This window comes from Sciurus vulgaris, assembly GCF_902686455.1.
Source record: "Sciurus vulgaris genome assembly, chromosome: 4".
Taxonomy (NCBI): domain Eukaryota; kingdom Metazoa; phylum Chordata; class Mammalia; order Rodentia; family Sciuridae; genus Sciurus; species Sciurus vulgaris.
The window spans coordinates 37,276,800-37,304,244 of record NC_136464.1 but is presented as its reverse complement, the minus strand read 5'-3'; the positions used below and the strand labels follow the sequence as shown (position 1 = coordinate 37,304,244).

General features: G+C 41.1%; 1 protein-coding gene across 1 annotated transcript; it reads left to right on the top strand.

The window, feature by feature from the left end:
* Positions 1-18,555: 18,555 nt before the first annotated feature.
* Positions 18,556-25,983, top strand: HHEX (hematopoietically expressed homeobox; the record flags this gene model as incomplete). Its single annotated transcript, XM_079138385.1, is given in 10 exon segments — positions 18,556-18,624; positions 19,667-19,819; positions 19,822-19,887; positions 19,890-20,003; positions 20,005-20,076; positions 20,078-20,110; positions 20,112-20,154; positions 22,212-22,390; positions 22,633-22,683; positions 24,881-25,983. Coding segments are annotated over 10 exon segments (1,002 nt in total). The 3' UTR covers positions 25,103-25,983.
* Between the last annotated feature and the right edge of the window lie 1,462 nt (positions 25,984-27,445).

Below are 27,445 nucleotides of genomic sequence, written 5' to 3'. Positions count from 1 at the left end.
CTTATCTGGCAATTATTGAGTTTAGCAAACTGCCTTAGAACTACTAAAATGAACTTCTACGTAGGTACCACCAAGGAATAATATCCCTGGTAAACATGCCAAGCTTCCAGTTGCATTCCGAGGGGCTATTCCTTAGGTGTAAGATTAATGAGAAATAGACTGCACACATGGCCTGAAGTCCAGCTTTAAATCATCTCGTTCCATTCCATTTTAAACTTATTTGTGAATGTTAATGCACCTAATTTAACTGCCTGACAGAAGGGGGAAAAAATCCATAAAATGTTAACATCCAGAGCCATAAATTAGCTGTCCAAATTTACATATACAATGTTAGGCACTCAAAAAATAAGTAAGAGTTGCATCCACTAAAATGACAGAGTATGTAATCCCAGCAAATCAGTAGCCTGAAGGAGGAGGATCAATAAGTTTGAAGCTGGCCCAGGTAACTTAGTGAAACCCTGTCTCAAAAAAATAAAAAGCGGGATGTAGCTTGGTGGTAGGCTCCCATGGGTTCAGTCCCAGGACTGTTACTAAAAGGTGTGACTGGGGGAACAAGGACATGTTCCTTCACAGAAACAATGAAAAAAATCAAGCAAAAACGTTGAGAAACAATGTCCTAACTCTGGGAACAATTGAAGGTTTGTAGCTACCAAGCATATGCCAAGAAGAGGGCAATCCTGAGAAACAACAGGAAAGCATTGTGGTATTTTACGTGGTCTTCACCATCCTCTCCCCGTCTCAGAGTCTCTTCAGTAGTCCTGAGAAAGGCAGCCCACATTCTCCTCAGGGGTTCCTGATGGTCCCTGGAAGCTAGGGAGCAGAGAGGCTTTATTCTCAAAAGATTGTTCTAATTTGAGACAACTGAAGGACATGCTAGGACACTGATTTTGTGTCACTAACTCAAAACTCAAGAAAGTGGCAAGCATTTCTCAAAAACAAGACAAATGAACAACCCACTGCCACCTGGGGCCAACAGATACAGTTGAACGAAGAAAGAAATGCCTAAAGCCTGAGCGGAAAAGCAGTGGGGAGAATTTCTTAGGGAAATGGGGTCATCCAAAGCTCCCACATAAGCTGGGGCACCTAGGAAGCCACATGCCCATGGTGTGTTGCAGTGAGAAAGACTGAGATGGAGCTTCCACCTGTCGGCTCTCTAGGCTGTGTAAGCAAGAAGTAAAGGACACAGCAGATTTTAAATGGCCTGGCTAAGCACTGAAGGTGCAGGCCATTACAGCCAAGATACAAATCTAGGAGGGTTTTTTCTTGTTTTATTTATATTTTGGGTGACTGGTCTTCAAGGAAATCTGTCAACACATTAGCTGAACATAAGCAAAAAGAAGAGAGCTTAGAGACCACATAAGAAAAACAAAAAGACTACAAAATCAGCTTAGAGCCTGGCGTGGTGGCGCATGCCTGTGATCCCAGCGACTCAGGAGGATCACAAGTTCAAAGCCAACCTCAGCAAAAGTGAGGTCTCGTAAGCAACTCAGTGAGACTCTGTCTCTAAAAAAAAATACAAATAGGGCTGGGATGTGGCTCAGTAGTTTGAGTGTCCCCAAGTTCAATTCCTGGTACCAAAAAAAAAAAAAAAGCTTAGAAAAGTCACTAGGCCACCTTAACCCACAGCAAACAACAAAGCCATTGAGAACTGAAGAATATGATTTCCAGAATCATTGCATTAAAGATTCAAAATGCTCACCTTTCAACAAAATGATGCATGTAAGTAAAGCATGACCCATTCACAGAAGAAATAAACTCTGAGAAAGTATGCATTGGACTTGTATTTTTTTTTAATTCCACAGTGATATTCTTTAAACTTTTAAACATAAGTAAGACCTAAAAATTACACATTTATGGAGTACCATGTGATATTTCAATACATGGATGCATGTGTAATGTTTAATACCAAGTTAAACATATCTATGTCCTCAATTTTTTTTCTTTTTTCTTTTTTTTTCCTTGTACAGGGGATTGAACCCAGGGGCATTTTACTACTGAGCTACATCCCCAGCTTTTTTATTTTTATTTTGAGTCAAGGCCTAAGTTGCTTAGGGCCTCATTGAGTTGCTGAAGGATGACCTCAAACTTGCAATACTATTACCTCAGCCTCCCAAGTCACTTACATGACAACTGTGCACAACTGCATCCAGCCAATTATCATCTCTTTATAGTGAAACTATTCCAAACCCTTTCTTCCAGCTTTATTGAAAAGTACAGTATAATATTGTTATCTTTTGTCACCCTACTGTGCAATAGCATATTTTAACTTCTTACTCCTATCTGTACTAGACAAAAATTTTAAGCAACTATCTCAAATATATTCAAAGAACTAAAGGAATCCAGGAAAGCAATGTCTTAACAAATAGAGAATATCAATAAAGAAACTATAAAAAGGAGCCAGACAAATTAGGAGCTGAAAAGTACAATAATGAGTGAAAAAGAATCACTAAAGGGTTCCGATAGCAGATGTGAGCAAGCCATAGATACAGTAGAAAGAATCAGTGGAGCTCAGACTAGGTTGTTAGAAATTATCCAACAAGAGACCTGTCGTTTACCACCAAACATATCAATATTTGCAAAATTGGAGTTCAAGGAGAAAAGAGACAGGGACAGAAAGTTGAAGTAATGGCCCCAAACACTTCAAATTTGTTAAAATTTTTGAATATACACATCCAAGAAGTTTATCAAATTCCAAACAGGGTAAATTCAGAAGATATCCATGCCATCAAAATAATCACAAGAAAAATGCAACTCAAAACCACAAGAGACCCCATTCACAATAGCCTCGAAAAAAATAAAATACTTGGGAATCAATCTCACAAAAGAGGTGAAAGACCTCTACAATGAGTACTATACAACACTAAGGAAAGAAATTAAAGAACACCTTAGAAGATGGAAAGATCTCCCATGTTCTTGGATAAGAAGAATTAATATTGTCAAAATGGCCATACTACCTAAAGTGCTATACAAATTCAATGCAATTCCAATTAAAATCCCAATGACGTACCTTACAGAAATAGAGCAAGCAATCATGAAATTCATCTGGAAGAATAAGAAATCCAGAATAGCTAAAGCAATCCTTAGCAGGAAGAGTGAAACAGGGGGTATTGCAATACCAGATCTTCAACTCTACTGCAAAGCAATAGTAACAAAAACGGCATGGTATTGGTACCAAAATAGAAAGGTAGATCAATGGTACAGAATAGAGGACACAGACACAAACCCAAATAAATACAATTTTCTCATACTAGACAAAGGTGCCAAAAATATGCAATGGAGAAAAGATAGCCTCTTCAACAAATGGTGCTGGGAGAATTGGAAATCCATATGCAACAGAATGAAACTAAACCCATATCTCTCACCATGCACGAAACTAAACTCAAAATGGATTAAGGACCTCGGAATCAGACCAGAGACCCTGCAGATTATAGAAGGAAAAAGTAGGTCCAAATCTTCACCTTGTTGGTCTAGGACCAGACTTCCTTAACAGGACTCCCATAGCACAAGAAATAAAAGCTAGAATCAACCACTGGGATAGATTCAAACTAAAAAGCTTTCTCTCAGCAAAGGAAACTATCAGCAATGCGAAGAAAGAGCCTACAGAGTGGGAGAATATCTTTGCCAATCATACTTCAGATAGAGCACTAATCTCCAGAATCTATAAAGAACTCAAAAAACTCTACTCCAAGAATTCAAATAATCCAGTCAACAAATGGGCTAAGGAAATGAATAGACACTTCACAGAAGAAGATCTACAAGCAATCAACAAACATATGGAAAAATGCTCAACATCTCTAGTAATAAGAGAAATGCAAATCAAAACTACCCTAAGATTCCATCTCACCCCAATTAGAATGGCGATTATCAAGAATACGAGCAACAACAGGTGTTGGCGAGGATGTGGGGAGAAAGGTACACTCATACATTGCTGGTGGGGCTGCAAATTAGTGCAGCCACTCTGGAAAGCAGTGTGGAGATTCCTTAGAAAACTTGGAATGGATCCTCCATTTGACCCAGCTATCCCACTCCTTGGCCTATACCCAAAGGACTTAAAATCAGCATACAACAGAGATACAGCCACATCAATGTTCATAGCTGCTCAATTCACAATAGCCAGACTGTGGAACCAACCTAGATGCCCTTCAATTGATGAGTGGATAAAGAAACTGTGGTATATATATACAATGGAATATTACTCAGCCATAAAGAATGATAAAATTATGGCATTTGCAGGCAAATGGATGAAATTGGAGAATATCATGCTAAGTGAGATAAGCCAATCTCAAAAAGCCAAAGGACGAATGATATCGCTAATAAGTGGAGGATGACACATAATGGGGGGGAGGGAAGGGTTAGTGTTAGGGTTAGAGTTAGGGTTAGGGAGGGGGGCAAGTATGGAGGAAGGAACTACTGTATAGAGGGTAAAGAGGGGTGGGAGGGGGGGGGGAAAGGAAAAAATAACAAAATGAATCAAACAACATTACTCTATGTAAATTTATGATTACACAAATGGTATGCCTTTACGCCATGTACAGAGAAACAACATGTATCCCATTTGTTTACAATAAAAATAAATAAATAAACAAAAAAAAAAGAAAAAAAACCACAAGAGAGACCCCTTCACATTCATGAGAATGAACTTCACCAAAAAATACAGAAAAAGGTCAAGTGTCGGAGAAGCTTTTGGGATGGGGAACCCTTGTAGGTTGCTAGAGGGAGTGTAAAATGATTTGGCACTGTGAAAAAAGGTGAGTCCTAAAATCATTAGGACTGCCCAGCAATTTCACTCCTAAGTACCTGACACAAGAAAATAAAACCTGCATCCACACAAAAATCAGGACAAATACAGCAGCACCATTTACAAGAGCCAAATGAACAACCCAAATGCCTATCAGTATATGAATGGCTTGACAAAATGTGACATATATTTGTGATGCATTACTCAGCCATAAAAATTTAAGTACTGGTGCAGGCTAGTATGTGGAAGAAACTCAAAAACATTGTGCTCAGTAAACTAAGACAAAAGTTCACACATTGCATGATTCCATTTTTATGAAATATTCAGAACAGGTAACTCCATAGATGCAGCGAATTGGGAGGGCTGGGGTTGTGGCTCAGTGAGGGCACTCGCCTAGCACGCATGAGGCCCTGGGTTCGATCCTCAGCACCACATTAAAAAAAAAAGGTTTTGTGTCCACCTACAACTTTAAAAAAAAGGAAAAAAGAAACAGCGAATTGATTTGGAACCAAGTCTGGAGTGAAGCAATTATTGGGGAATGATTGCCTATATGAATAGTCTTAATGCTTTACCAACTGAGCTACCCAGGCACCTTATTAAATATATTAAATGCCACTGAATTATATACTTTAAAATGGTTGCCTTTATGTAATATGAATTCCACTTAAAAAGAGTCATTCAAAATATAAATGGCATCAACATTAAAGACTAAACATCAAAATTGTTGGCAAATTTAATTAGCAAATTAAAAAAAATTAAATGGTACAATTTAAAAAATGTGTGCCCATAAAACTTAGTTGTTTTCAGCTATTTTAAATATATTTGAAGAGCTAAAGAAACCATGTTTGTTTATATAATCAAGAAAAGCATGAGATTGAAGGGTTCTTAAAAAAATAAGAAAATAATGTCTCAACAAATAGAGAATATCAATAAGGAAATAGAAATTATAAGAACCAAATGGAAATTCTGGAGTTGAAAAGTGCAATAACTAGCAGGGTGTAGGGGCACATGCTGGTAATCCCAGTGACTCTGAAGGCTGAGGCAGGAGGATTGTAAATTTGAGGCCAGCCTCAGTAATTCAATCGATATCCAGTCTTAAAATAAAAAGGGCTGGGGGTGTAGCTTAATACACCCCTGGGTTCAATTCTCAGTACAAAAAAAAAAAAAAAAAAAAGTAAAAAGTAAAAAAGTGCAGTACCTAAAGTAAAAAATTCCTTAGACAAACTCGAGCAGATCTGATTAAGCCAGACAAAGACTCAGCAAACTTGAAAATAAGTCAGCTGAGATTGACCCAGAAATAGAAAAGAAGAAAGAAGAAAAGTTCTGAGCATTAGTGACCTATGGGATATCATCATCTGATGTGTACCAACTTACACATAATGGGAGTCCTAGAAAAAGAGAAGGGGACAGGATATTTGAAGAAACAATGAAAACCTCTTAAATTTGCTGGAAAACATTAATCTATACATCCAAGAAACTCATCAAAGCCCAAGAAGGACAAACTCAAAAAGATCCACATATACACATCATAATTCAATTATCAAAACCCAAAGAAGGCCTGGGGTTATGACTCACTGGTAGTGGTCTTGCCGAGCACACAATGAGGCACTGGGTTCGATCCTCAGCACCACATAATGAATAAATTAATTAATTAATTAAAGGTATTTAAAAAAAGAGAGAGAGAATCTCAGAGAGACAACACCAAGACATCACATGGATCTTTCAGAAGATTAGCAACTGATTTCTCATCACAAATCATGGAGGTCAGAAGTCCATGAGAAGACATTTAAAGTGCTGAAAGAAAACTATTGTCAACCAAAAATTCTACACCCAACAAAACTATCCTTCAAAAATGAAGGAGACTATAAGTCTTTCCAAGAAAAACAAAACAGATAATTTGGCATTAGGAAACCTGTCACACAAGAAATATTAAAGAAGGTCATCATGATGAAATGAAAAAACACTAGAGAGTAACTTGAGTCCATGCAAAAAAAAACCAAAGAACACTGGTTAAGGTAACTAGGTTAATAAAAGGTGATATAAATATATTTTGTTTATAATTCTTTTTCCTCCTTTCTGATTTAAATAGCAACTGCATATAGCTATCAAATCTGTGTCATGCATGTATGAATATATAATTTGCATGGCAACACCACAGAAGGGGGAAGAGGACAGCTATGTATGAGCAAGATTTTGTACACTGTTGATATTAAGTTGGCATTAATCTGAACTAGATTGTTATATTAGACAATTATAATCCTTGCAAACAAAAGGAAATGATTCAAGATATGTATATATAAGAAAATAAATGACAGAAGAGTTAAAATGGAACATAAGAAAATATCTATATATAAGAGAACAGCAGATATGGCAACTATGGAAAATAGTGGACAAAAAGGAGAGGAAACAGCAAAATGGCAGACATAAATCCTTAATAGTAACTACCTTAAATGGATTGAACATGCCATTCAAAAGTGAGAGACTGGTAGAAGGGATTTTAAAATGTATGATCCAGTAGCTCAGGCCACTGGGTACACAAGGCTCTGGGTTCAATCCTAGCACCACAAAACATAAAAACAATCCAACTATATGCTGCCTTTAAGTGGTACACTTTAGAGTCAATGTCAAAAATATGTTGAAAATAAAAGATTAGTAAAAAATACTGTGTATATGGTAACCAAAAGAAACGTAGTGGCTATTCTAATATTCTCCAAAATAGATTCTAAGACAAAAATTCTTACTAGGTATAAAGAGGAACTTTTCCTTCTTTCTTTTTTAAAGATGGGGTGTCACTCTGTTGTCCAGGCTGGTCTCAAATTTCTGGAGACAAATGAGCCTCCCACCTCAGCCCACTGAGTGCTGGGGTTTCAGGTGCATACCACTGTGTCCAGAAAAAGGGACATATTTTAATGATCGAAGGACCAATTCATCAGTAAGATGTAGCAATTATAAAGCATATGTAATTAACAGCCCAAATGCTCCAAGCAAAAACTGACAGAACTGAAAAGAATAACAGTTGGAAACTTCAATTTGTTACTTTTCATAATAGAACAAATAGCAGGTCAAGAAAGAAATAGAGGCTGGAGTTGTGACTCAGTGGTAGAGCACTTGTCTACCATGTATGAGGCATTGGGTTCATTCCTCAGCACCAAATAAAAATAAATAAAGGGATTGTGTCCATCTACAACTAAAAATGTTTTTAAAAAATTAAAAATAGAAAATAGAAAAATAAATAGAAAACTGGAACAATATGCCAATTAGAACTAACAGATGTGGAAAGAAAAAAGAAAAGGAAAATAGATACAATAAAATGGGGAAAAAAAAGACCTAACAGATATATTTATAGAACATTTCATCCACAGCAGCAGAGCATACACTCTTCTCAAAAGGATAAGGAGCATTCTGGGATAGACCATATGTTAGGTCATAAACATATGAAACATGGCTCAGGACCTGAAATCATACAGAGGAGGTTGTTCAATCAACAATGGAATGAAATTAAAAATTGACTACAGACAGACATTTGAGAGATTCACAAATATGTGGCAATTAGATGACATACTCCTAAATAACCAGGTGTTCAAAAAGAAAATCATTAGGGAAATTAGAAAGTACTAAAGAATGAGAACAAATATACAGCATATCAAACTTACAGGACACAACTAAAGCAGTGCTTCGGAGCAAAAGGAAAGGTCACAAATCAAAAACCTAAAGTTTCTCCTTAAGAAACTACAGAAAAAGAGCCAGAGGTGATACATGCCTATAATTCCAGCAGTTCCAGAGGCTGAGTCAGGAGGGTCACAAGTTCAAGGACAGCCTCAGCAATTTAGCAAGGCCCTCAGCACCTTAGTGAGACCCTATCTCAAAAATAAAAAGGGTTGGGGATGTAGCTCAGTGGTAAAGCACCCATGGGTTAAATCTCCAGTACCAAAGGGGGGAGGGAAAGAGGGAAGGGATAAGGGTAAGAAGAAAGAAGAAGCTAGAAAAAAGAAGAGCAAAACTTGAAACCCAAAGGACATAATAAAAGATTATTAGACAGCTTGGTGTGGTGGTAAAGACCTGTAACCCCAGTGACCTGGAGGCTAAGGCAAGAGAACTCCAAGTTGGAGGAGGCCAACCTCAGTGACTCTATCTCAAAATTTTAAAAAGGGCTGAGTTTGTAGCTCAGTGGTAGAGGGCCCCTGAGTTCAATGCCCAGTACTGCAAAAAAGGAAAAAAAAAAAAAAAAAAAAGAAAGAAAACTAACTGTATATCTAATAAAATTATTTTCTTTGAATGATAAAGAATTAAGTACTGGATCAAATCCGGGGCCTTGTGCATGCTATGCAAGCACTTTACCACTGAACTACATCCCAACCCCTCCTTTTTTATCTTACGTTGAGACAGGGTCTTGCTAAATTGCTGAGCTGACCTCAAACTACCTTAGCCTCCTAAGAAGCTGGGATTGTGGGCATGTGCTACCACCCCTGGTAGTTCATGTGTCTTAAAAAAATGAAAATTGATCTTGGCATCATGCAACTGTCAATGACAATTAAAAGAAATGGTAAAGGGGTTCATTAAGCAGAAAAAAATAATACCAAATACTATCTCAGAAATGTAGAAAAGAATGAAGAGCAATGGAAAATAGAAATGCATTGGAAAAAGTAAATTAATCAGTCTAAAACAATAACAATGTTTTGTAGAGTCTAAAATTCATATGAAATTAAAATTTGCAAGAATAATCCATAAGATGGAAAAGGGCAAGAGTTTGTAAGCTCCTCTGGTTGTCAGGAAGGTGGTAAAGTTTCTACTTTATATTAGACTTTGGTAAGTATAAAATAAATTTAGATGTTGATGAGTAAAATTTTAATTACCTCAGATAACCATTGAAAGAATAGTAACAGAATATAAAACTAAAGTTAATACAGAGATAAAATGGAATTACACAAAATAATCCAAAAGGAGAGAAAAAAGATGAATGCAGAAGACACAGAAAGGACATCTAGAAAACAATATATAAGAGGGTAGATTTTAGACCATTTATGTCCAATTATGCTAAATCTAAATGGTAAAATAATTCAAGTTAAAAAGCAAAGATTATAAAAATGGGATAAAAAGAAATTCAACTATTGCCTACAAGAGTCAACTTTTGTGGGGAGGGGTGGGGAAGGTACTGGGGATTGAACTCAGGGGCACTCAACCACTGAGTCACATCCCCAGGCCTATTTTGTATTTTATTTAGAGTCAGGGTCTCACTGAGTTGCTTAGGGCCTCGCCGTTGCTGAAGCTGGTTTTGAATTTGCAATCCTCCTGCCTCAGCTTCCCGAACTGCTGGGATTACAGGTATGCATCACTGCGCCCAGCGAGAGTCAACTTTTACAAAGATATTCGAAGTTCTTCCAATCACAGTGCAGTTGAGGGCTGGGATATAGAGTGCTTGCCTAACGCATGCGACACTCTGGGTTTGATACCCATCACCCCAACACTGCAAAACAACAAACAACCACAGAGTGGCAAGAAGTAGTACTGAAAGTAAAAAACATTTAATTTATAGATGGTAAAAGTCAATCTTCTAGGAAAATATAACACTGCACGCAACTAATATCATTAAAACATATACAGCAAAAGTGCACGGGACTAAAAAGAGAAGTAAGTAAAAAGCTAGAACAGGGGCTGGGGCTATAGCTCAGTTGGTAGAGTGCTTGCCTTGCAAGCTCAAAGCTCTGGGTTCAATCCCCAGCACCACAAAAAAAGAAGAAAAAAAAAAAAAAGCTAGAAACTAGAAACAGACTAAGAAAATTTTGTTGCCCTTGTTTTACTCATGGCACTGCCCCCAATGTCCTTCCTCTTTTAGCTATCTTCTATATTTTCTAGTTCCTTGCCCACCCAAAGACTTTCCTGGTCTTCATGGTTACCTTCCTTGCCTTCCAAGTATACATCCCCAATGTGTACTTGAAAAACCTAAGAAAATAAGTATATTTGAGTTGATATCCTGTTAATCTAACCTAACTTCCTTATTCAAAAGCTTTTGTTTTGAAGGAAACCTAAAACCTTGCTGCTACGCCTTGGCTTGGCAAAATAGCTAATGAAGCAGGTGGCTTTTGTTCAGCAGAAGCACCAGTGGCAGATCTGACTTGGGACGTTTCCCCTTACTGTTGTTACTCTCATGAATTATACATAAGTTGGTTGGATAAGTCAAAATTAAGACAGTAGAAACAAAATCAATTATCCTTTTAGAATCACTCTGGTGTTTCTTTTTATCAATAGGACTAAACCATGAATTGATAAACCTAATAATCTTACCTTGAGTCTTCTGCAAAGACAAATAATGAGCCTATATCCTATCCTTTGTATGAAAAAAATGACTTAATTAAAATAAAATCTTCCATAATTGAAATATTATGTATTATAATAACATTACACATAATACATACTTGAAATAACTTATAGTATAATTATTATAGTTTTTCAAATAAAAAGTGATAGAAATCAAATTTATTTTAATAATTTTGCATATACAACTATATACACTTATGTGCCTGATTATAATAGACAACATAATTTGCATATGTATTTAGATTTGATTTTAAGAGTTTTGCTTTTTTTTTCTTTTTCTTTTGTGGAGACTTCCTGTTTTTCACTTTAGTATCTAAGCTGACCCATGAGTGCACATTCAGGGACTGGAGATAGCTATGGGCTTCTTGTTCATAAAGCCTCTTGCATGTGTTACCATTGCTGAACCAATAGCAAAGGGTCTCTAGAGCCACAGAAATCCCTTACTTGAGATTAAATCCTTGCTTCACTGTTTATTACCTCTATGCCTTTGCACAAGTTGCCTAACCTCTCTGGATCTATTTCCTCACTTGTAAATGGAATTATTATCTGCTGGATTCTCAAAATGTACCAAAGGTTTCTGAGGCTACCAGGCTTGAAGGTAGGTTGGAAATAATGAGCCTGTAGTCCCAATGTGGCTGGTCTCATGTCAATTCCAAGGCTGGAACTCCACATGTTAACTTCCTCTCTACCTCCACAATCAGTGCTCCTGAAGACCACGAAAGGGAAGGGCCTTATCCACTCTAGCTCAGTGCCACCAGTCATTAAAGTTCAGGAAAAGCTGCTTTCCATCCTGACCATTGTCAGTCATTACTGCTGTTGCAGCCACCACAGCAATTCCACAGACACCGCCGCGAATATTGTAGCTCCTGTCTATATCCCTTATGTCCTTATTCCCTCTGAGAATTCTTCCACATTCCACTCCACTGGATATTCACCTCACCACCTAGAGAAACATAATGGACTCTTTCTCCCTAGAAGCCCAGAAAGCCCCTTATACACAAGGCTGGGCTTTCAGTCTGCATACTCCTGCTGGGGGTGATGGTTACCCACACTTGATGATGCCTAGCTGGTGTCAGGAACAGTGCTGGGTGCTGAGGGGACAGGGATGACCAAGACACAGTGCTCTTCAAGAACCATTAGTCCAATGGTGCCCCCTCTAGTCTTGGGGACTATTCCCTATTTTGTTAAATTCAGTACCCCCAAATCAATCTGGGCACTCATCTTGCTTTTTTCCTTTTTTAAAGCTATTTCTGCTTTAACCATTCAACCCCTTCTTCTTTCTACTTTCCCTCCTCCAGACCTCAAATGTGGCTCTTCCCTTTCTAGCTTGAGTGACTGGGTGGTTGGAGATACCCACAATCAAGAGAGGGAACCCATGAGGAACCAGTCAGAACAATCTTCAAACTATCAAAGACTTAGGAAATGTGCAAACCTATCCCTGTTGTTGGCTTTTTTTCCGCAGCAAAAGTCATGCACGACAGTTTTTTGCATAGTTTATGAGGAAAAAAAATAATTCAACCAAAACCCTTTTGTCCTTCAAGTTCGGAGAAGGAAAAATGGGCTGAAGTTATAGCTATTGTTCTGCCACCAGGCAAAATTCTTGTCCCCTCAAACAGAGGAGAGTTGAGAACTTACTGGTTTGGGCATGGAGCTAAACCTTTTAAAAGCAGTAGTACATTTAATTCTCACATCCATATGATATAGGTGTGATTATTAGCCTGGAATTTTTGTTTAAGGTTAAAATCAAAACAAAACAACAATACAAAACGCCTTCTATGACTATATATAAAGATTACACAAACGTCCAAGATGCTAAGCGAAGAAACATAAGATTAGAATGTTTGTCCATGGATATCCAGCTCCTCCCCGCTCTACTGACTACAGAATTTTGAGTAGCCGTTTCATTGCATTTCTAATCCATGAATCTTCATGTTATGTGTTCACTATAATAAAGTTCATTACAATAACAAAATATCAGACAACCTTGAGTTTGTTTTAAGGACATTCATTTGTAATCCTGGCCTAATGAAGCTCTTCCAGGGCAGGAGTCTTGTCTTAGTAACTTTTATAGCCCCCACTAGAGATTTAAATCTAGTGTGATAGACTTTGGGTGAATTTATAATTGACTTTATTCTAGTCAAAGATTTCCAAAATCCAGATGATGTGCACTAATTCCAAGCAATATTTAACTAGATCAATGAGGTAATATCCTGAGTCAGAAGAGTCCCTCAGATAATTCTCCTCCATCATTGTAGTAGCGGTTGGCAGCAGCAGCAGCAGTATCACCATCATCACAGTGACCACCAGGTATTGCGAGGTTACTGTATGCCAGTGACTTACATGAAACAACTCATTTAAGTCACACAACAATAGAATGAGGGGAGAGAATATTACCTATCCACATGCTATTGTTAAGGAACTTATCAGACCTGGGGGTGTAGCTCAGTAGTAGAGCACTCACCTAGCATGTGGAGTCCTTGGGTTTAAGCACCAGTACTGCAAAACAAAACAAACAAACCCATAAACCAAACAAACAGAGAAAGCAAACAAAAAAATTAATCAAAAACCAAAGTAAAAATGATGGAGACTACACTAATTCACTTTTCCAAAAGTATCTATTGAGCCCTCACTCCCTTCCTGCGTGTCAGACAGTTTACAAACAGGCTTCAAAATTCAGAAAGTATAAAATGGGATGCTGGATAAAGCCACTTTTTTACCTTATTCTCTCCTAAGTCCCCATACCATCCAGCTTCCTTCTTCTAAGCAACCAATGTTACCAGATTCTTGGGAGACCTGTAATTTCCGTAGGTAGGTCAAATTGATGTGATATCCCCCAGCTCTCCTAATAGTCCCAGCCTTCTTTGAGGAGCTGATCTTAAATAATTCGGTATTTTAGGCCCATTTTATAGCTGGCAAGAGGCCAGCTGATGCTTAAACTGAGATGAAGTCCTTGAGGAACAGCAGAGTGGGTTCCTGTACGTTAACTTGCCGTGTCTTTACCCAGAAGCCTCCATTTTTCTAGGAGAGCATTTCCATCTTTCATAGATCCCCCGACTTCAGAAGGTCACAATGTCTTCCCCACCATTCTCTCTGAACTGAGTTCTCTGACACCAGCAGCTCTGAAGAACACAGGCCTTGTGACTTCTCTATGGGCCTGGCATTGTGACAGTTTTGCCTTTTCCTTTTCTCAGAACAGAATTTTTATAGTTAAGGATGGGGGAATTTTGTGCCCATGAGATCTCAAATGACTTCATGAAAATTTGAAATCAGGATGTTTAATCAGCATTCTGTCACTATGACTAAAAGATCTGATGAGAGCAACTTAGAGGAGGAAAGTCAGTTTTGGCTCATGGTTTTAGAAGTTCAGTTCATGGTTGGCTGACTTCATAGCTCTGGGCCCAAGTGAGGCAGAACATCATGATGTAAGGGCATACTGGAGGAAAGCTTCTCAGCTTATGGCAGCTAGGAAAGCAGGGAGGGGGAGGGGGGGAGAGAGAAGAGAGAGGAGAAGAGAGAGAGAGAAAGAGAGAGAAAGGGAGAGAGAGACTAGCCGAGAGCCAAGGAGAAGATATATTCCCCAAGTTCATCTCCCCAATGATCTACTTCCTCCCTACCTCCCTAGTCATGCCCCACCTGCCTACAAATATCACCCAGTAATCCAAATTATTAATTCATTAAAGGGAGTAGTCCATGGAGGATGTTACCGTTTTATAATCTAATTCATTTCACCTCTGAACATCCCTGTACTGCTTAACATGAACTTGAGGGACACCTCATACCCAAACCATAGTAGCTATTATGTTTCCACTTTTGGCCTATTATGAATAATTCTGCTGTGAACATTGTAAACAAGTTTTTGGATGAACATGTTTTCATTTCTTGGGTATCTTTCTAGGAGTGGAATTATAGTAGTCTATTGGAACTGGTATTCCACTGGTGCTGTTTATTCTGTTTAGCCTTTTTAGGAACTGCCGGTTTTCAGGAACTGACGGTTTTCCAAAACAGCCGCTTCATTTTATATTGTCACCAGCAAAGTACGAGGGTTCCAAATCACCACATCCTCATCAACATTTGTTTTTTTTTAAAAATGATTATGGTTATCCAACTGTGTGTGAAGTTTGTGTCTCATTATGGTTTTTGATTTGCATTTCCCTGATGACTAATGATGTTGAACATCTTTTCATGTAGCTTATTGGACATTGTATATCTTCTTTGGAGAACTGCCTATTCAGATCTTGAGCCCATTTAAAAAATCGTGTGCCCATATTATTGAGTTAGATCTTCATTACTTTTTAAATTGAACAAATAAATAACATGAACTCTACTTAAAGCTCCTTGGTTAGTAAAATTCACCCACATCACAGTGCTATGTAAAGCACAATGCAGTATGTAAAATATGCAAAGAGAACATGGGAGATATGGTGACTGCTTCCTGTGTACTTTCAGGGCTCTCTGATCCCATTCATGACATGGACATTTCAGCATTTTATAAGTTAGAAAAACACTAAAATGCTGATTAGATTTAGTCAAATATTAAATAATATATAATAAAATGATTTAATAAATTACGACCATTCCAACACTTGAAGGTAATAAAACCTCTATTACCAAATAGAATTAAGTTGCCATAACAAAATGTATTGATACTTTCAAGCTATAGCTAATTCGACATTTTACCCTCCACATATATTTAATTATGGAAAATAAGTTGCAAAATGCTTACCTAAATTCCTACTTAATAAATTAAAGGTGAGAACTACCTTTTCTTCTTACAAAATTTGGTTCCTTGCACAATAGCAATGACTAGAATAAATGGTGCCAAAATTTTTGGAGTCTTGTTTAATTCAGTATATAATTAAAATCTCATGTAGCTTTATTGGTTTTAGTATCCAGCACGAGAAAAATATTGAAACTCCAAGAGATTTTGAATTAAAGAGCTACAACAGTTGTTGTTTTATTAGTTCTGACTGTGTGAAAAAAATCATAAGGACAACTTTTGGAAAAATCTAGTTCTTTTAGAGCCCCAAATGACTTTTAAAACAATAAAACAAACTATAAAACCTACACAAGTGATATTAAAAATTATGTAGTTCAATAAATGTGACATTCACAAATGTGGTTGTAATTTTTTTTAAACAACGGCAAAGTGAACATGGATCTGACGATTGGATTTAGAAAAGGTAGTGTTATATAGCTTAAAAGAATTAAGTGCTTCAATTTGCTGGTGAGGATTATGTAGCTGAGTTGGAATGTTATACCAGTGACTTTAAGATCTCCATTCATTTCCCAAGGTCTATGGCTACATCAAAGAAAGTAATGGTGCTTCTTTATTAGTGATTATTTAATAATTCTATATTAGTGATTATTTCCCTAACGTGTTTAATATTCATTTTTGAAAGTTTAGAGATTTAGATCTTTTTGCCTGATGGCTGCATCAAGCACAGAATAAAACAGTACTATAAATGCATACTGTATTTTTTGGAGGTACTAGGGATTGAACTCGGGGCTTCACACATGGTAGGCAACTGCTCTGCCACTGAGCTACATTCACAGACCAACGAACTCATACTATTTTTGAAGATGGAAAATGAAAACTCACTAGTGATTTCTGCAAAGGCATTCAATGCATTAGAGGAATCATTCCAGGTACTCGCTTGGTAACAGGGGCAGGAAAAACATAAGGAGGGGAAATCTTTGGTGAGAAAAACAATTAGATATCTGCTTAGTTCACTGAGGTCTCACTCTTTGAAACTCAAACGAAACTTTTGAAGGCACATCTGAACATCAGATAGTACTGTCCTTTCTTGGTTCCAGAGTCTGTGTCTGTCCCTGGAAGACAGAAAACCCAATTTTCCATCAGGCCATGTGATGAGAATTATGCTGGCAAAGCTGATCTGCAGAGAGACGATGATTCTCTAACCCACTCCCCTCACTGATGGTTTCCAGAGGAAGGCAACTACCGGAAATTGTATACAGACTTAATAAATAATTCAAAAATATTACCTTTAAAATATGATTTCATTTTTAAAGACAAAAATCGTACTCATTTTTCCCAGTTTTTATATTGAAAACAGGAAAGCTGAACTATAATACAAACAACCACCCATAGTCTTTTTCTTCAATCCACCAATTATAATTTTCCCTATTTGGTTTAACTCCCTCTTCATGTTTATATCTATGTATACTTACACAGATGATATACCTATGTGTATATACAATGTGTGCACATGTTATATGTTAAAATATTTGAAAGTAAATTGCAGATATTATGACCTATCAGCCTAAATACTTTAGTTTGCATCTTCCAAGAAGAAGGACATTTTCTAATATAACTCACACATCTAAGAGAATATTAATACTGTCATCTAACATGTAATTCATATTAAATTTCCTGTGGGTTTTTAAAAACCCAGGATCCAATCAATTGGCGTGATACTATGAGACCTTGTGCAAATCCTCATCTTTAACATTGTACCCATAGGTTGAGATGTTCAATGATTTTTTTTTCTTAAATGAATTATTATATTTTCTGATTTTTATCAAATTTTCTACATTTGTTAGATGGGCTTCTTGCAGCTTTCCCATTCGTCATTCCATTCTCTCCCTCACTTTAGGTATCACTATGGATTCGTGAATTGTTATAATCAAAGTGTAATATTCTATAATGTATTTTTGAAGCCCAAGTTCAGCCAGTGGGAGTTCCTTCAAGGCAGCCTGTTTTCTTTCCATGGTTTCTGACACAGGATATCTATGAGTTCTTGTATCTTTCCTATCCTAGACCTAGAATCCTAGAATCGGTCACTTCTTCCAGGACTTATTCTATGAATGGTTTGATTCTCCAAATATTCAAACGGTACATGTTCTCCCTCCAATCTCGTCCCTCTCTTCATGTCCAGCCAGAGCTATTAATTTTCTGTTATTCGTCCAAGGATAGTTTATGTAATAAATCAAATACACAGATATAGTCTTACTAGTCCCCAATATTTTAACTAAATGATAGCATATACACTTGCTGAGTTTGTGCCTGTAGCTCTTCATTGTCATTAGATTCTGAAAGATGCCTATGACCCCATCCCCAAATGATTAGGAAACTTTAGGTCAAATGTTTCAGTATGAGAAAAGTCCCAGGGTGGTAAATTTACCAAAGCTTGCACGAACTGACAACACTCACAAGCTATTCTCTGGACTTGGATGTTGGTCCTTTCGCTTTAGGCTTGTTGACACCTACTCATCTTTCAAACATCACTTCTGTGGGGGAAGTCTTTCCTTTTTAAGGATTTAAGCATTAAGGATGCTCCTCCCTCCTCCCTGTCCCCACAACTAGGTGATGTTCCCTTGTTATAAGATTTCAGATCATTGTGCGCGTCTCCTTTCTAGCACATATATGTTTGTGTTAAATTGGTTTTCTGTCTCCGTGAAGACAGGGACTAGATCTGTCTTTTTCAGTGCTGGCACACAAGAGTTGCTCAAAAAAATGTACGAAGTGAAACCTGGAATCCAGGATGTCCAGCTCCCAGTCAACTCTTCCTACTTCGGACCCACTGCAGTTGAAGAAAATAATGATTCAAGATGTAAATTAACTTGCCACACACAAACACACAGAAAAAGTTGAGAAATCTTTCTATTTACGCGACTAATAGAGAACCTTAGCAGAAACGCTCACCGCGAGGTGTGACCCACCGCAGGAGGGCGTCAATCAAGAAAATTCCCCTTTGCCCCGGAGGCGAGTAGAGGCGCACTGGGCCGCGGCCACGCGGGCCAGAGCACGGCTCCAATAAAAAACACGTGCAAAAAAGAGGAGCAAGGCTGCGCGCAGCCGCGACGGCCAGAGCACCGGACAGAGGACATGGGGCAGCCCCCCTGGATCGAAGGAGATTGCCTAGCCTCCTCCGGGCACCTCAGGACCCCGGCTTCCTCTTGAGTCCTGTCCAGAGCAGCTTCTGCCAGCATCCCAGGGAAGTGTCTGAGTTCAGGGGTCTCCAAATGAAACGAGCTGCAGCGGCCTAAAGCCCGAAACACCTCAAGTTTAGTCGTTTTGCTCAGGTCAAGGGCCGCAGCTCTTTTCTCCTTGGGGCAGCGCTAGGAACGCTGGCACAATCTAGCTGTGAGCTCAGGAGGAGCCCAAGGCAATAGCCAGTACTACGTTATTCCAGGGAGTGCGCCGACCAGGGATGGTTCTTTTCAGGCCGGTGAAGGGACGGCCCTGTTAGCATTCTCCTCGCCCTTCGAGTCCACTGCCTCTCGCCTGGGCCCATCTCCTGCCACCCTGAGGCCAGGCCTGGACAGTGCTCCTGAGTTTCGTTAGAGGTGCCTCCTGGCTGGGGCTACAGCTGCTTGGGTCCCGGCTCTTGACAGCTTCTTCCCTCGCGCCTCTCCGACGCACTCACACAGCCCGGCTTTCCTGGAGGAGGGTCCCCGCCTGTGTGTCGGGAACCCGAGTGGCGACGGCGGCAGCGGGTCACCTGGGCCTGGGGTCCCAGAAGCCAGGGAACACTCGCGTCCCGGAGGCGGGGAGCTCAGCGGGCGGGGGCGGGCCGGGGTGGGGGCGGGAGGCGGCTCCTAGGTCCCCGCGCCATTGGCCGCAGGGCCCGGCGGCAGGAAGGGGCCAGTTAGCGGCCCCACCCCGTGGCCTGCGGAAGCCTATCGCCGGGAGTTCGCAGCGCGGATAAATGTAGCGCCGCGGTGCGGGCGGGTAGCTCTCCAAGGGGCCGGAGCGCAGCGGAGCCATGCAGTAACCCTCACCCGGGGCCGCAGGCCGGGGCGGGGCCGCCGTGGGGGTGCCGCTGTACGCGCCCACGCCGCTGCTGCAGCCCGCGCACCCGACGCCGTCTCTACATCGAGTGACATTCTGGGCCGTGGGCCCGCAGCTCCCACGCCCACCCCCCCGCTGCCGTCCCCCAACTCCTCCTTCACCAGCCTCGTGTCCTCCTACCGGACCCCGGTGTACGAGCCCCACGCCGATCCATCCCGCCTTCTCGCACCACCCCGCCGCTGCGCTGGCCGCCGCCTACGGCCCCGGTGGCTTTCGGAGGTCCTCTGTACCCCTTCTCGCGGACGGGTGAACGACTACACGCACGCCTTGCTCCGCCCGACCCCCTGGGGTAAGGCGACCAGGTCACAGTGGGGCCAAACACGGGCGACGGCTAGGAAGGCGCCACCCGGCAGGTGGCAGCGCCCGGGAGAGTCCGCGGGGGCGGAGGGGAGAGGCAATAGAAAGTTGTGGCAAAAGCGATTGAAAAGCGGCTCTCGGGCGCGCGCAGGGACAGGAGGCGCGGGGCCCCGGCGGCGCGCAGCCGGGGCTGACCGCACAGTGACTCAGATTGGTTTTCCTGCACCTTGCAGGCGTCGGGGCACTCGGGCCTGGCTGAGACTCGGTCGCTGCCGCCGGGGCTAGCGGAGGTGGATAGCCCTGGGCCGTGCGTGTAGTCCGGGGTGGTGCCTCTTAACGAAGGGGACGGAAAGAGGGTGTTGAGGCGCCCCTGGGCCGGCCTCTGCGGGACAGGGATAACTGCTGGGCCCGGGTGGTTACGGGGCTGGACTTGGTCAACAAGCTTGTGCAGTGAAAGAGCCTGACCCTTTCCGTTCATACAGGAAATCTTGAGTTCTCGATAGGAGGTAAATCTGGTTTCAGAAGCTGTTAAGTGTTTTTCCTGGCTGCATGAAGCAGACCCTTCCCCCGGAGTAGTGCACGCTGCTGATTATTTATCGACATCCTCAATACAGACAAATTCAGGAAACACTCGACTTCTGATAGCCGGGATCCGTTTTTTCTGATATTGTTCATTTCCTCTGTGTGGGATGTGACTTTATGGCAGCTAAAATAACCAGTTGCTTCCTATTTTTTTTCCCCGAGGCTGTTTTGCACCAGTCTGAAGCCTGACGCAAGCAAAATCTCGAAAAAACAATGCCAGCTTTCAAAGCGTTTGGGCGCAGGCCTGCAGACACACCGACGGACGGACTGACAGACAACACTTTGCAGTAGGAAGGGTGCAGACCCCACGCACCAGTTAGGAAGGGCACGTGGACCACTCTGGGCACATAGAATTTGTGGGGCTTGTCCCCTCAGTGCGTGGCCTAAGAAATAAGTGACTGGGTTCCGGTGGCCCTTGGCGCCTCTGGGGTCTAAAGCCCTAGGGTAAATAAGGAAACCGGGCGCCTCTCCTGGGGCCAGCAGGGTTTTAAATCAACTGTTACTGGCAGCTTCAATAGGGACCCTAGATACAATTAACATTTTAATGTCAGTATTTTTATGGCGCGGCTTCTAGTTCAGTCCCACCTTTCCTTCTCACCGTTAGAATTTTGGGATATTTGTGTGTTACAGCTTTTTTTTTTTTTTTTTTTTTTAAGGCTATTATATTTTTGTTTTCAAAATTCCAGCCTCCCGGATTTGGTACGATGGGCCTCGGCGTGACTGTGTTCCCCTGTTGGGTCCAGAAGGAGACCCTAAGAAGGGGCTGTCTGGGGGCGAACGTTTTCACAGAGCGCGCCCTGGGTTTCCTTGGGTTACTGCTGGGACCGCGCAGAGGAGGAAGCAAAGGTTTTTCGAGATAGACCAACAGGAAACACATTGACGGAAATGTTGCCATAGCCCACGGGGTGGCTCTAACTGGCCGCCCCCGCGGGTCGGGTGTGAAATCAGAGGAGGCCACGGCGCCCTCGGGCCAGGATTGGAGGATCCACGCGTGGTCTAACGCGGGCGCGGGCCTGGGCCTGAGCCGTTCGCCGCGCAGCCAGGCCTTGAATGGTGTCACAACCCCGCTCCTTCTCAAAACGCACATATTCGGGTATTTGGAAAGTGCGGTTCACTATGGGAGAGGACTTAGAAATATAAAAATTGTGCATAAATCCAAGAGCGACAGGTGAAAGAGCCTCATGGTGTTCTAAGCGCAGCATGTACCGGGCATTCTTTTGGGGATTAAAACATTTGTGTTTGTATCTTAGATATGGGAGTTATGGTTGCGTATGTGTCATCTGTAGCTCTGTGTGTCTGCGTGTCGGGGGAGGTTAGTGGGAGCGTGTTGGGCTTTCGTTACATGCGTCTCGTTGGGTGGCCTCCTGCTTCCCCTCCCTCACCTTGTCACTCCTTGGGCCAGGCAGGTCTGGGGTCTGGTTAGGCCGCTCCAGGGCCTTCGCTAACTGCCGCTCTTCTTGCTCGCAGGCAAACCCTTGCTCTGGAGTCCCTTCTTACAGAGGCCTCTGCACAAAAGGAAAGGCGGCCAGGTGAGGTTCTCCAACGACCAGACCATCGAGCTGGAGAAGAAGTTCGAGACCCAGAAATACCTCTCTCCGCCGGAGCGGAAGCGTCTGGCCAAGATGCTGCAGCTCAGCGAGAGACAGGTAAGCTTATTTGGACCTCCTCCGGGGACAGGCTTCTGGGCTGGGGTCATCAAGACCGAAGAGAGCAGTGGACAGTTTGAAGCCACAGTGCACGTTTCTGACGCGGTTCAACCCCTGGAGATGCCCGTCTGCACCCAGTGCCCTTGTTCTCTCCGTGGGTCCCTCGGGGATTCTGGGCTCTTGGCAAGTATTTTTTTCCCTCTTTCTTTCTTTCTTTTTTTTTCTCTCTCTCTTTCCTGTAGGTCAAAACCTGGTTTCAGAATCGAAGAGCTAAATGGAGAAGACTAAAGCAGGTATCGACATGATTCCGTTTCTATGGAAATAAATATTTGTATCATGTTATCTCAATGCGAGGCCTGTTATGGGTTGTATGCAAAAGTCATTTGAGAGACTATTTAACCTCTTCACCTTGATTAAAAAGACAAATAGTCCCGCTGAAAATCAGGATGAGTTGCTCAGGTGGCAGTAATGCTAAAAGCACCTAATGCAGGTCCTATATCAATTATGCTTAGGTTTTCACACACTGGCTAGTAAAACTCCCAGCTAATTGTTTTATAAACCCCCATATGTTGTTTACCTAATTAACGCAGGAAAGATAAAGTAATTGACAGTAAATGACTTAAGCAGTTATCTTTGGGAGAAAATTGTTTCTTTTATTTACACAGCCATAATAAAACCAGGCAGAACTCAAGGGTAAATATAAGGGCACAAACACTTTTAAGTCTTGTTTGCACTGTTTTTTAGAATAATTAAATATCAAAGAGTTTAAAAATTATTTTTCCTCTAATGCTAGCTCTTAAAATGAATATAAAACATGTAAGAAAACATCCAAGTCTGTTTGGAAAGTGGCATAAACTTTCTAACAGTCTTTCTTCCAATGACCTTGTTATGCAATATGTGATAAAAAGTAAAGGCTAATTCAGTTTTAAAAGAAGCTCTATTGACTTAAAGCTAAAGATTTTTTTTTTGATGTCCTATTCCTGATGTGTTTTCAAAGTTGTCTGACAGTTGATGAATTTATTTGCCAATGTATATATGGTTTTAAATAATAAATACATTATATTAGAACAATGTGAGTGGGAAAATTTAATGTGTATTTTTAAACTTATTAATCATTACTTTTTTATTAAAAACAAGATTACTGTCCCAAAGACTGTTTTAAAACAGAGAATGAAATTCCCATAATTTCATTATTCTAACATGATTTAAAATATTCACAGATTTCCTTGTTATATAATTGCAGATTTGGTGAATATATTACTTTATGGCCTTGTTTTCAAAAAATCTTAGTATATTATAATGTTCCTGTCTAGTATTTATATCCATTTTGGACAAGCTCAGAATTTAAAATTCACTGATTTATTTAGTTTTTGTTCAAAGATTTGGCTCTACTTTTCCTAGAGGTTGCTCTTTCTTTTCATTATTGGGGATTGAACACACAAGTGCTCTACTGCTGAGCCACATCCCCAGCCCCTTTTTATTTTTATTTTGAAATAGGGCCTCACTAAGTTGCTGAGGTTGGCTTTGAACTTACCTCTGGGATTATAGGCACACACCACTACACTCAGTTTGCCAGGGACTTTTACTTTCTATGTAACATGGGAAGATTTTTCAGAAATTTGTCTCAGCTTTTAAGCAAATTGTAGTTGTTTCCCTTCTTAGTTGGCAGCATTCTTCAAGTTCTGCGTTTTTTCTTTGCCATCCATGATCTTGTAGCTTGTTATACATTTGTGTGTGTAGATGTTCATGAATTTATTCCAGAAAATGATTGAAGAGGAATTCAGTCTAATAATTCGATTTTTAAAAATTCGGCATTAACTACTTCACTTTGTGTGTGTGTGTGTGTGTGTGTGTGTGTGTGTGTGTGTGGCGCGCGCGCGTATGTGCACACATTGGTGATAGAACCCAGGACTTTGCACATGCTATGCTAACAACTTTTAAACATTCTTATTAAAATGTCTAGAGAACCTATTAATTGACAAGATTCAAGTATTTAAATCTTTTTTTAAGTTGTAGATGGACATAATACCTGTATTTTATTTATTTTTTTAAATGGGATGCTGAGGATCAAACCCAGGGCTTTACGTGTGCTAGCCAAGCATTCTGCCACTGAGCTATAACCCTAGCCCCAAGCTTGAAGTATGTAAAGAATGAAGATAATGTAGTGATCTGATTTTTTCCCCCTAAACTTTTAAGAATCTTGAGACTGTGGGTTAGGGCTGGTTTTAAGTGTTTCATTGCTATAATACCTAATACTTGTGACTGGCAACCTAACTTATAAGACTGTATCTTTATATGATGTGACAAACTCTTCTTTCAAATGGAGAAGGTATCACAAGTATGTATTTTTTGAGCAAAAAGATTATAGCTGAAAACATATGATAAATAAAATATTGAAGGGATGATGCTGGATGAAAAGACATTTTGATTTATGGCTCTTCTCCATATTTTAAGACCCTACCAATCTCCATTTTCATTCCCTTCATTTAGGAGAATCCTCAAAGCAATAAAAAGGACGAACTGGAAAATTTGGACAATTCCTGTGAGCAGAGGCAAGACTTGTCCAGTGAACAGAGTAAAGGTGCTTCTTTGGATAGTTCTCAATGCTCACCCTCCCCTGCCTCCCAGGAAGACCTTGACTCAGAGATTTCTGAGGATTCTGACCAGGAAGTGGACATCGAGGGAGATAAAGGCTATTTTAATGCTGGATGACGATCACTGACATTAGCATGTTCCGAAAATTGAATGCTACAGAAAACACAGAAATGGGAATCTCTCTGAAAAAGGGAAATCAATTTTCTGGTGTTCTGGAAACCTAAAATATTTGGTGCACTGGCTAATTAACAAACCTACATGAAAACCTTTATTTTGACTTAACAAATGTTGTATGTACTGATTTTAGGTTGTTTTGATAAAGTGACTAAATTCACCCCCTTTTTAAAAAAGCAAATTGATATTTCTATTTATAAAAAGAAATTCTGAACTTCTGTTAAATTTTTAAGTTATAACGTTAAAGGTTTTAATAGGCTTTTCTTGAATGACTTTTCTATAATCTGTGTCTACATCCTACTTGATGAGAAAGCAAAGAAATACCCCAAATTCATAGGTACTCTTTGAAAAGGGGGCCCTCCTTTCAGGCAGCCTTGGAATACTATAAAAGGAGACATTCTTTACTTTTCTATGACCTTCTTACACTGCTGCCTTAAATCCAAAGTCATCTCTTGTCTTGGGATGTGTGTTCTTTTTGTTTCAAAAGCAAGCGTTGATAAGACACCTAACTGGTTGTTTTGCATTGTCATTTAGTTCCTGTTTGACAAAGGTGTTAAGGGGATAGTACAGTCCAGAGGCAGAGAAACTGACTCTTTGGTAACTAAAATTAATCACAGATGAACTAGAACTCGAAGGTCAAGTAAATGTAAGTAGATTGTAGATATTGTGTTTTATATCAAACAATGTCTATAAAATGTGTATATAGAATTGTCACTGTAAAAAAAAAAAAATGACCAAAAAGGTGTTTTGTTTTTTAATGAGTTACTTGTTTATAAAATAAACCCGTCCCTGGGACGACTGACTGTTGTACGTCTCCTCCTTTGGTTTAAAAAAACCCAAACTCGAACTTTCTCTTAAAGCGCCTCGGGTGCCTGGGGTGGTGCTGGGCACTGAACTTGCTGGGGTCCTGCTCCTGGCGTTTTGGGGAGTGGACCAGCGGGGGTCTCCTGGAACGTGAGTTTGGGCCTTTCCAAGGGTGTTTGCCGGGGGTGGGTCGGGGCTCGTGCGTTGAGGGGGCCGGCTCATTTTCTCTGATCCGGACGCCGTGGGTGGCGGGAGGAGCCCGGACCCAGGTGGCTCGCTGCGGAGCGCTGGGCCGCCTGCGCCCATCGATTAGCCTCGGCTGCCGAGCTGGCCCGGGCCGCTGTCCTTGACCGGTGTGAGTCAACTCCGGGGCTGGCTCTGCGTGGCGAGGTCGGGGGCTGGGAGACCCCGGCCCGAGCAGCTAAAGCTGGTAGTTAGCACTATGGCGGCGGTTGTCACGCACACTGGGCCCCGTCCCTAGTTTGGCAGGTCTAGGAAGGGAGCGGGAATTTGCATTTCTACAAATGCTCAGGTAATGCCGGAGCCACTGATCCGGAGCGCACACTGAAAACCACTACTCTAGGGTACTCCTACCATGAAGCGGTGAGACCAGTACTTCTCCTTCACTCCCAGCCCCTCAAAGTTACTCCAGCTTGGGAATGAGGGTCCGGCAGGGAGAGAGAACAGAGGGAGTGAGGCTTGATGGCTGAGTAAAGGAGAGTGCAGGCTTCAGCATGGATCATCGTGGGATGCGGGGAGAATGAAAGTACTGAGGGGAAGGTAGCTGTGGATTGAGGCATCTGACAGTCCTGGTCGCTAGCCTACGTCCGGCTACCTGCTTAGCGGAGCCATTCGGTCTCTGACATTCCAGGAAAACCACGAGAGACCTCTAAGGGGAGAAGCCCAGAAACCTTTGCCTCATCCTTGGCCTCCATGGAGCCCTCTAGTTGTGGTGAGGGCCTGTGACAGAATGACCTATCCCTGGGCTGGCTGACAGGGCTGTGGCTCTCCAGACATGGGCACTTAGGTGAAGACTGAAAAAGTCAATGTTCTTAGTGCTTTTCACATCCTTAGATTCCCAGAAGGCCCCTGCAGGTGAACTTGCAGGTGAACTAAATTTTGGAGAAAATGAGTACGGGTCCTTAAATGGAGAGATGTGGATAGGCCTGGATGTTTGAAAGCTGAGTTGGAGTTTTAGTCTTTGGCCTGAGTTCTCTCATATGTAAAACAAAGGTGGTCTAGTTGATTTATACAACCCTTTCCAGCTTCCCAATTCCCAGTTCAGTTCATGCTTTTTATTGTTTCCCCTACTCCTCATTTGTAGCCCAAAGTAACCATCCGGTGGGAGACTGTTCCTTCCCAGGCTCTAAGCTCCAAGCTCCAGACCCTTCCTAATGGGTTACATTAAGGTTTCAAAGGTCATAATCAGTCTTGTCTGAAAATGGAACTGTCTATCAGATTTTTGGAGAATGGGAGACTTGT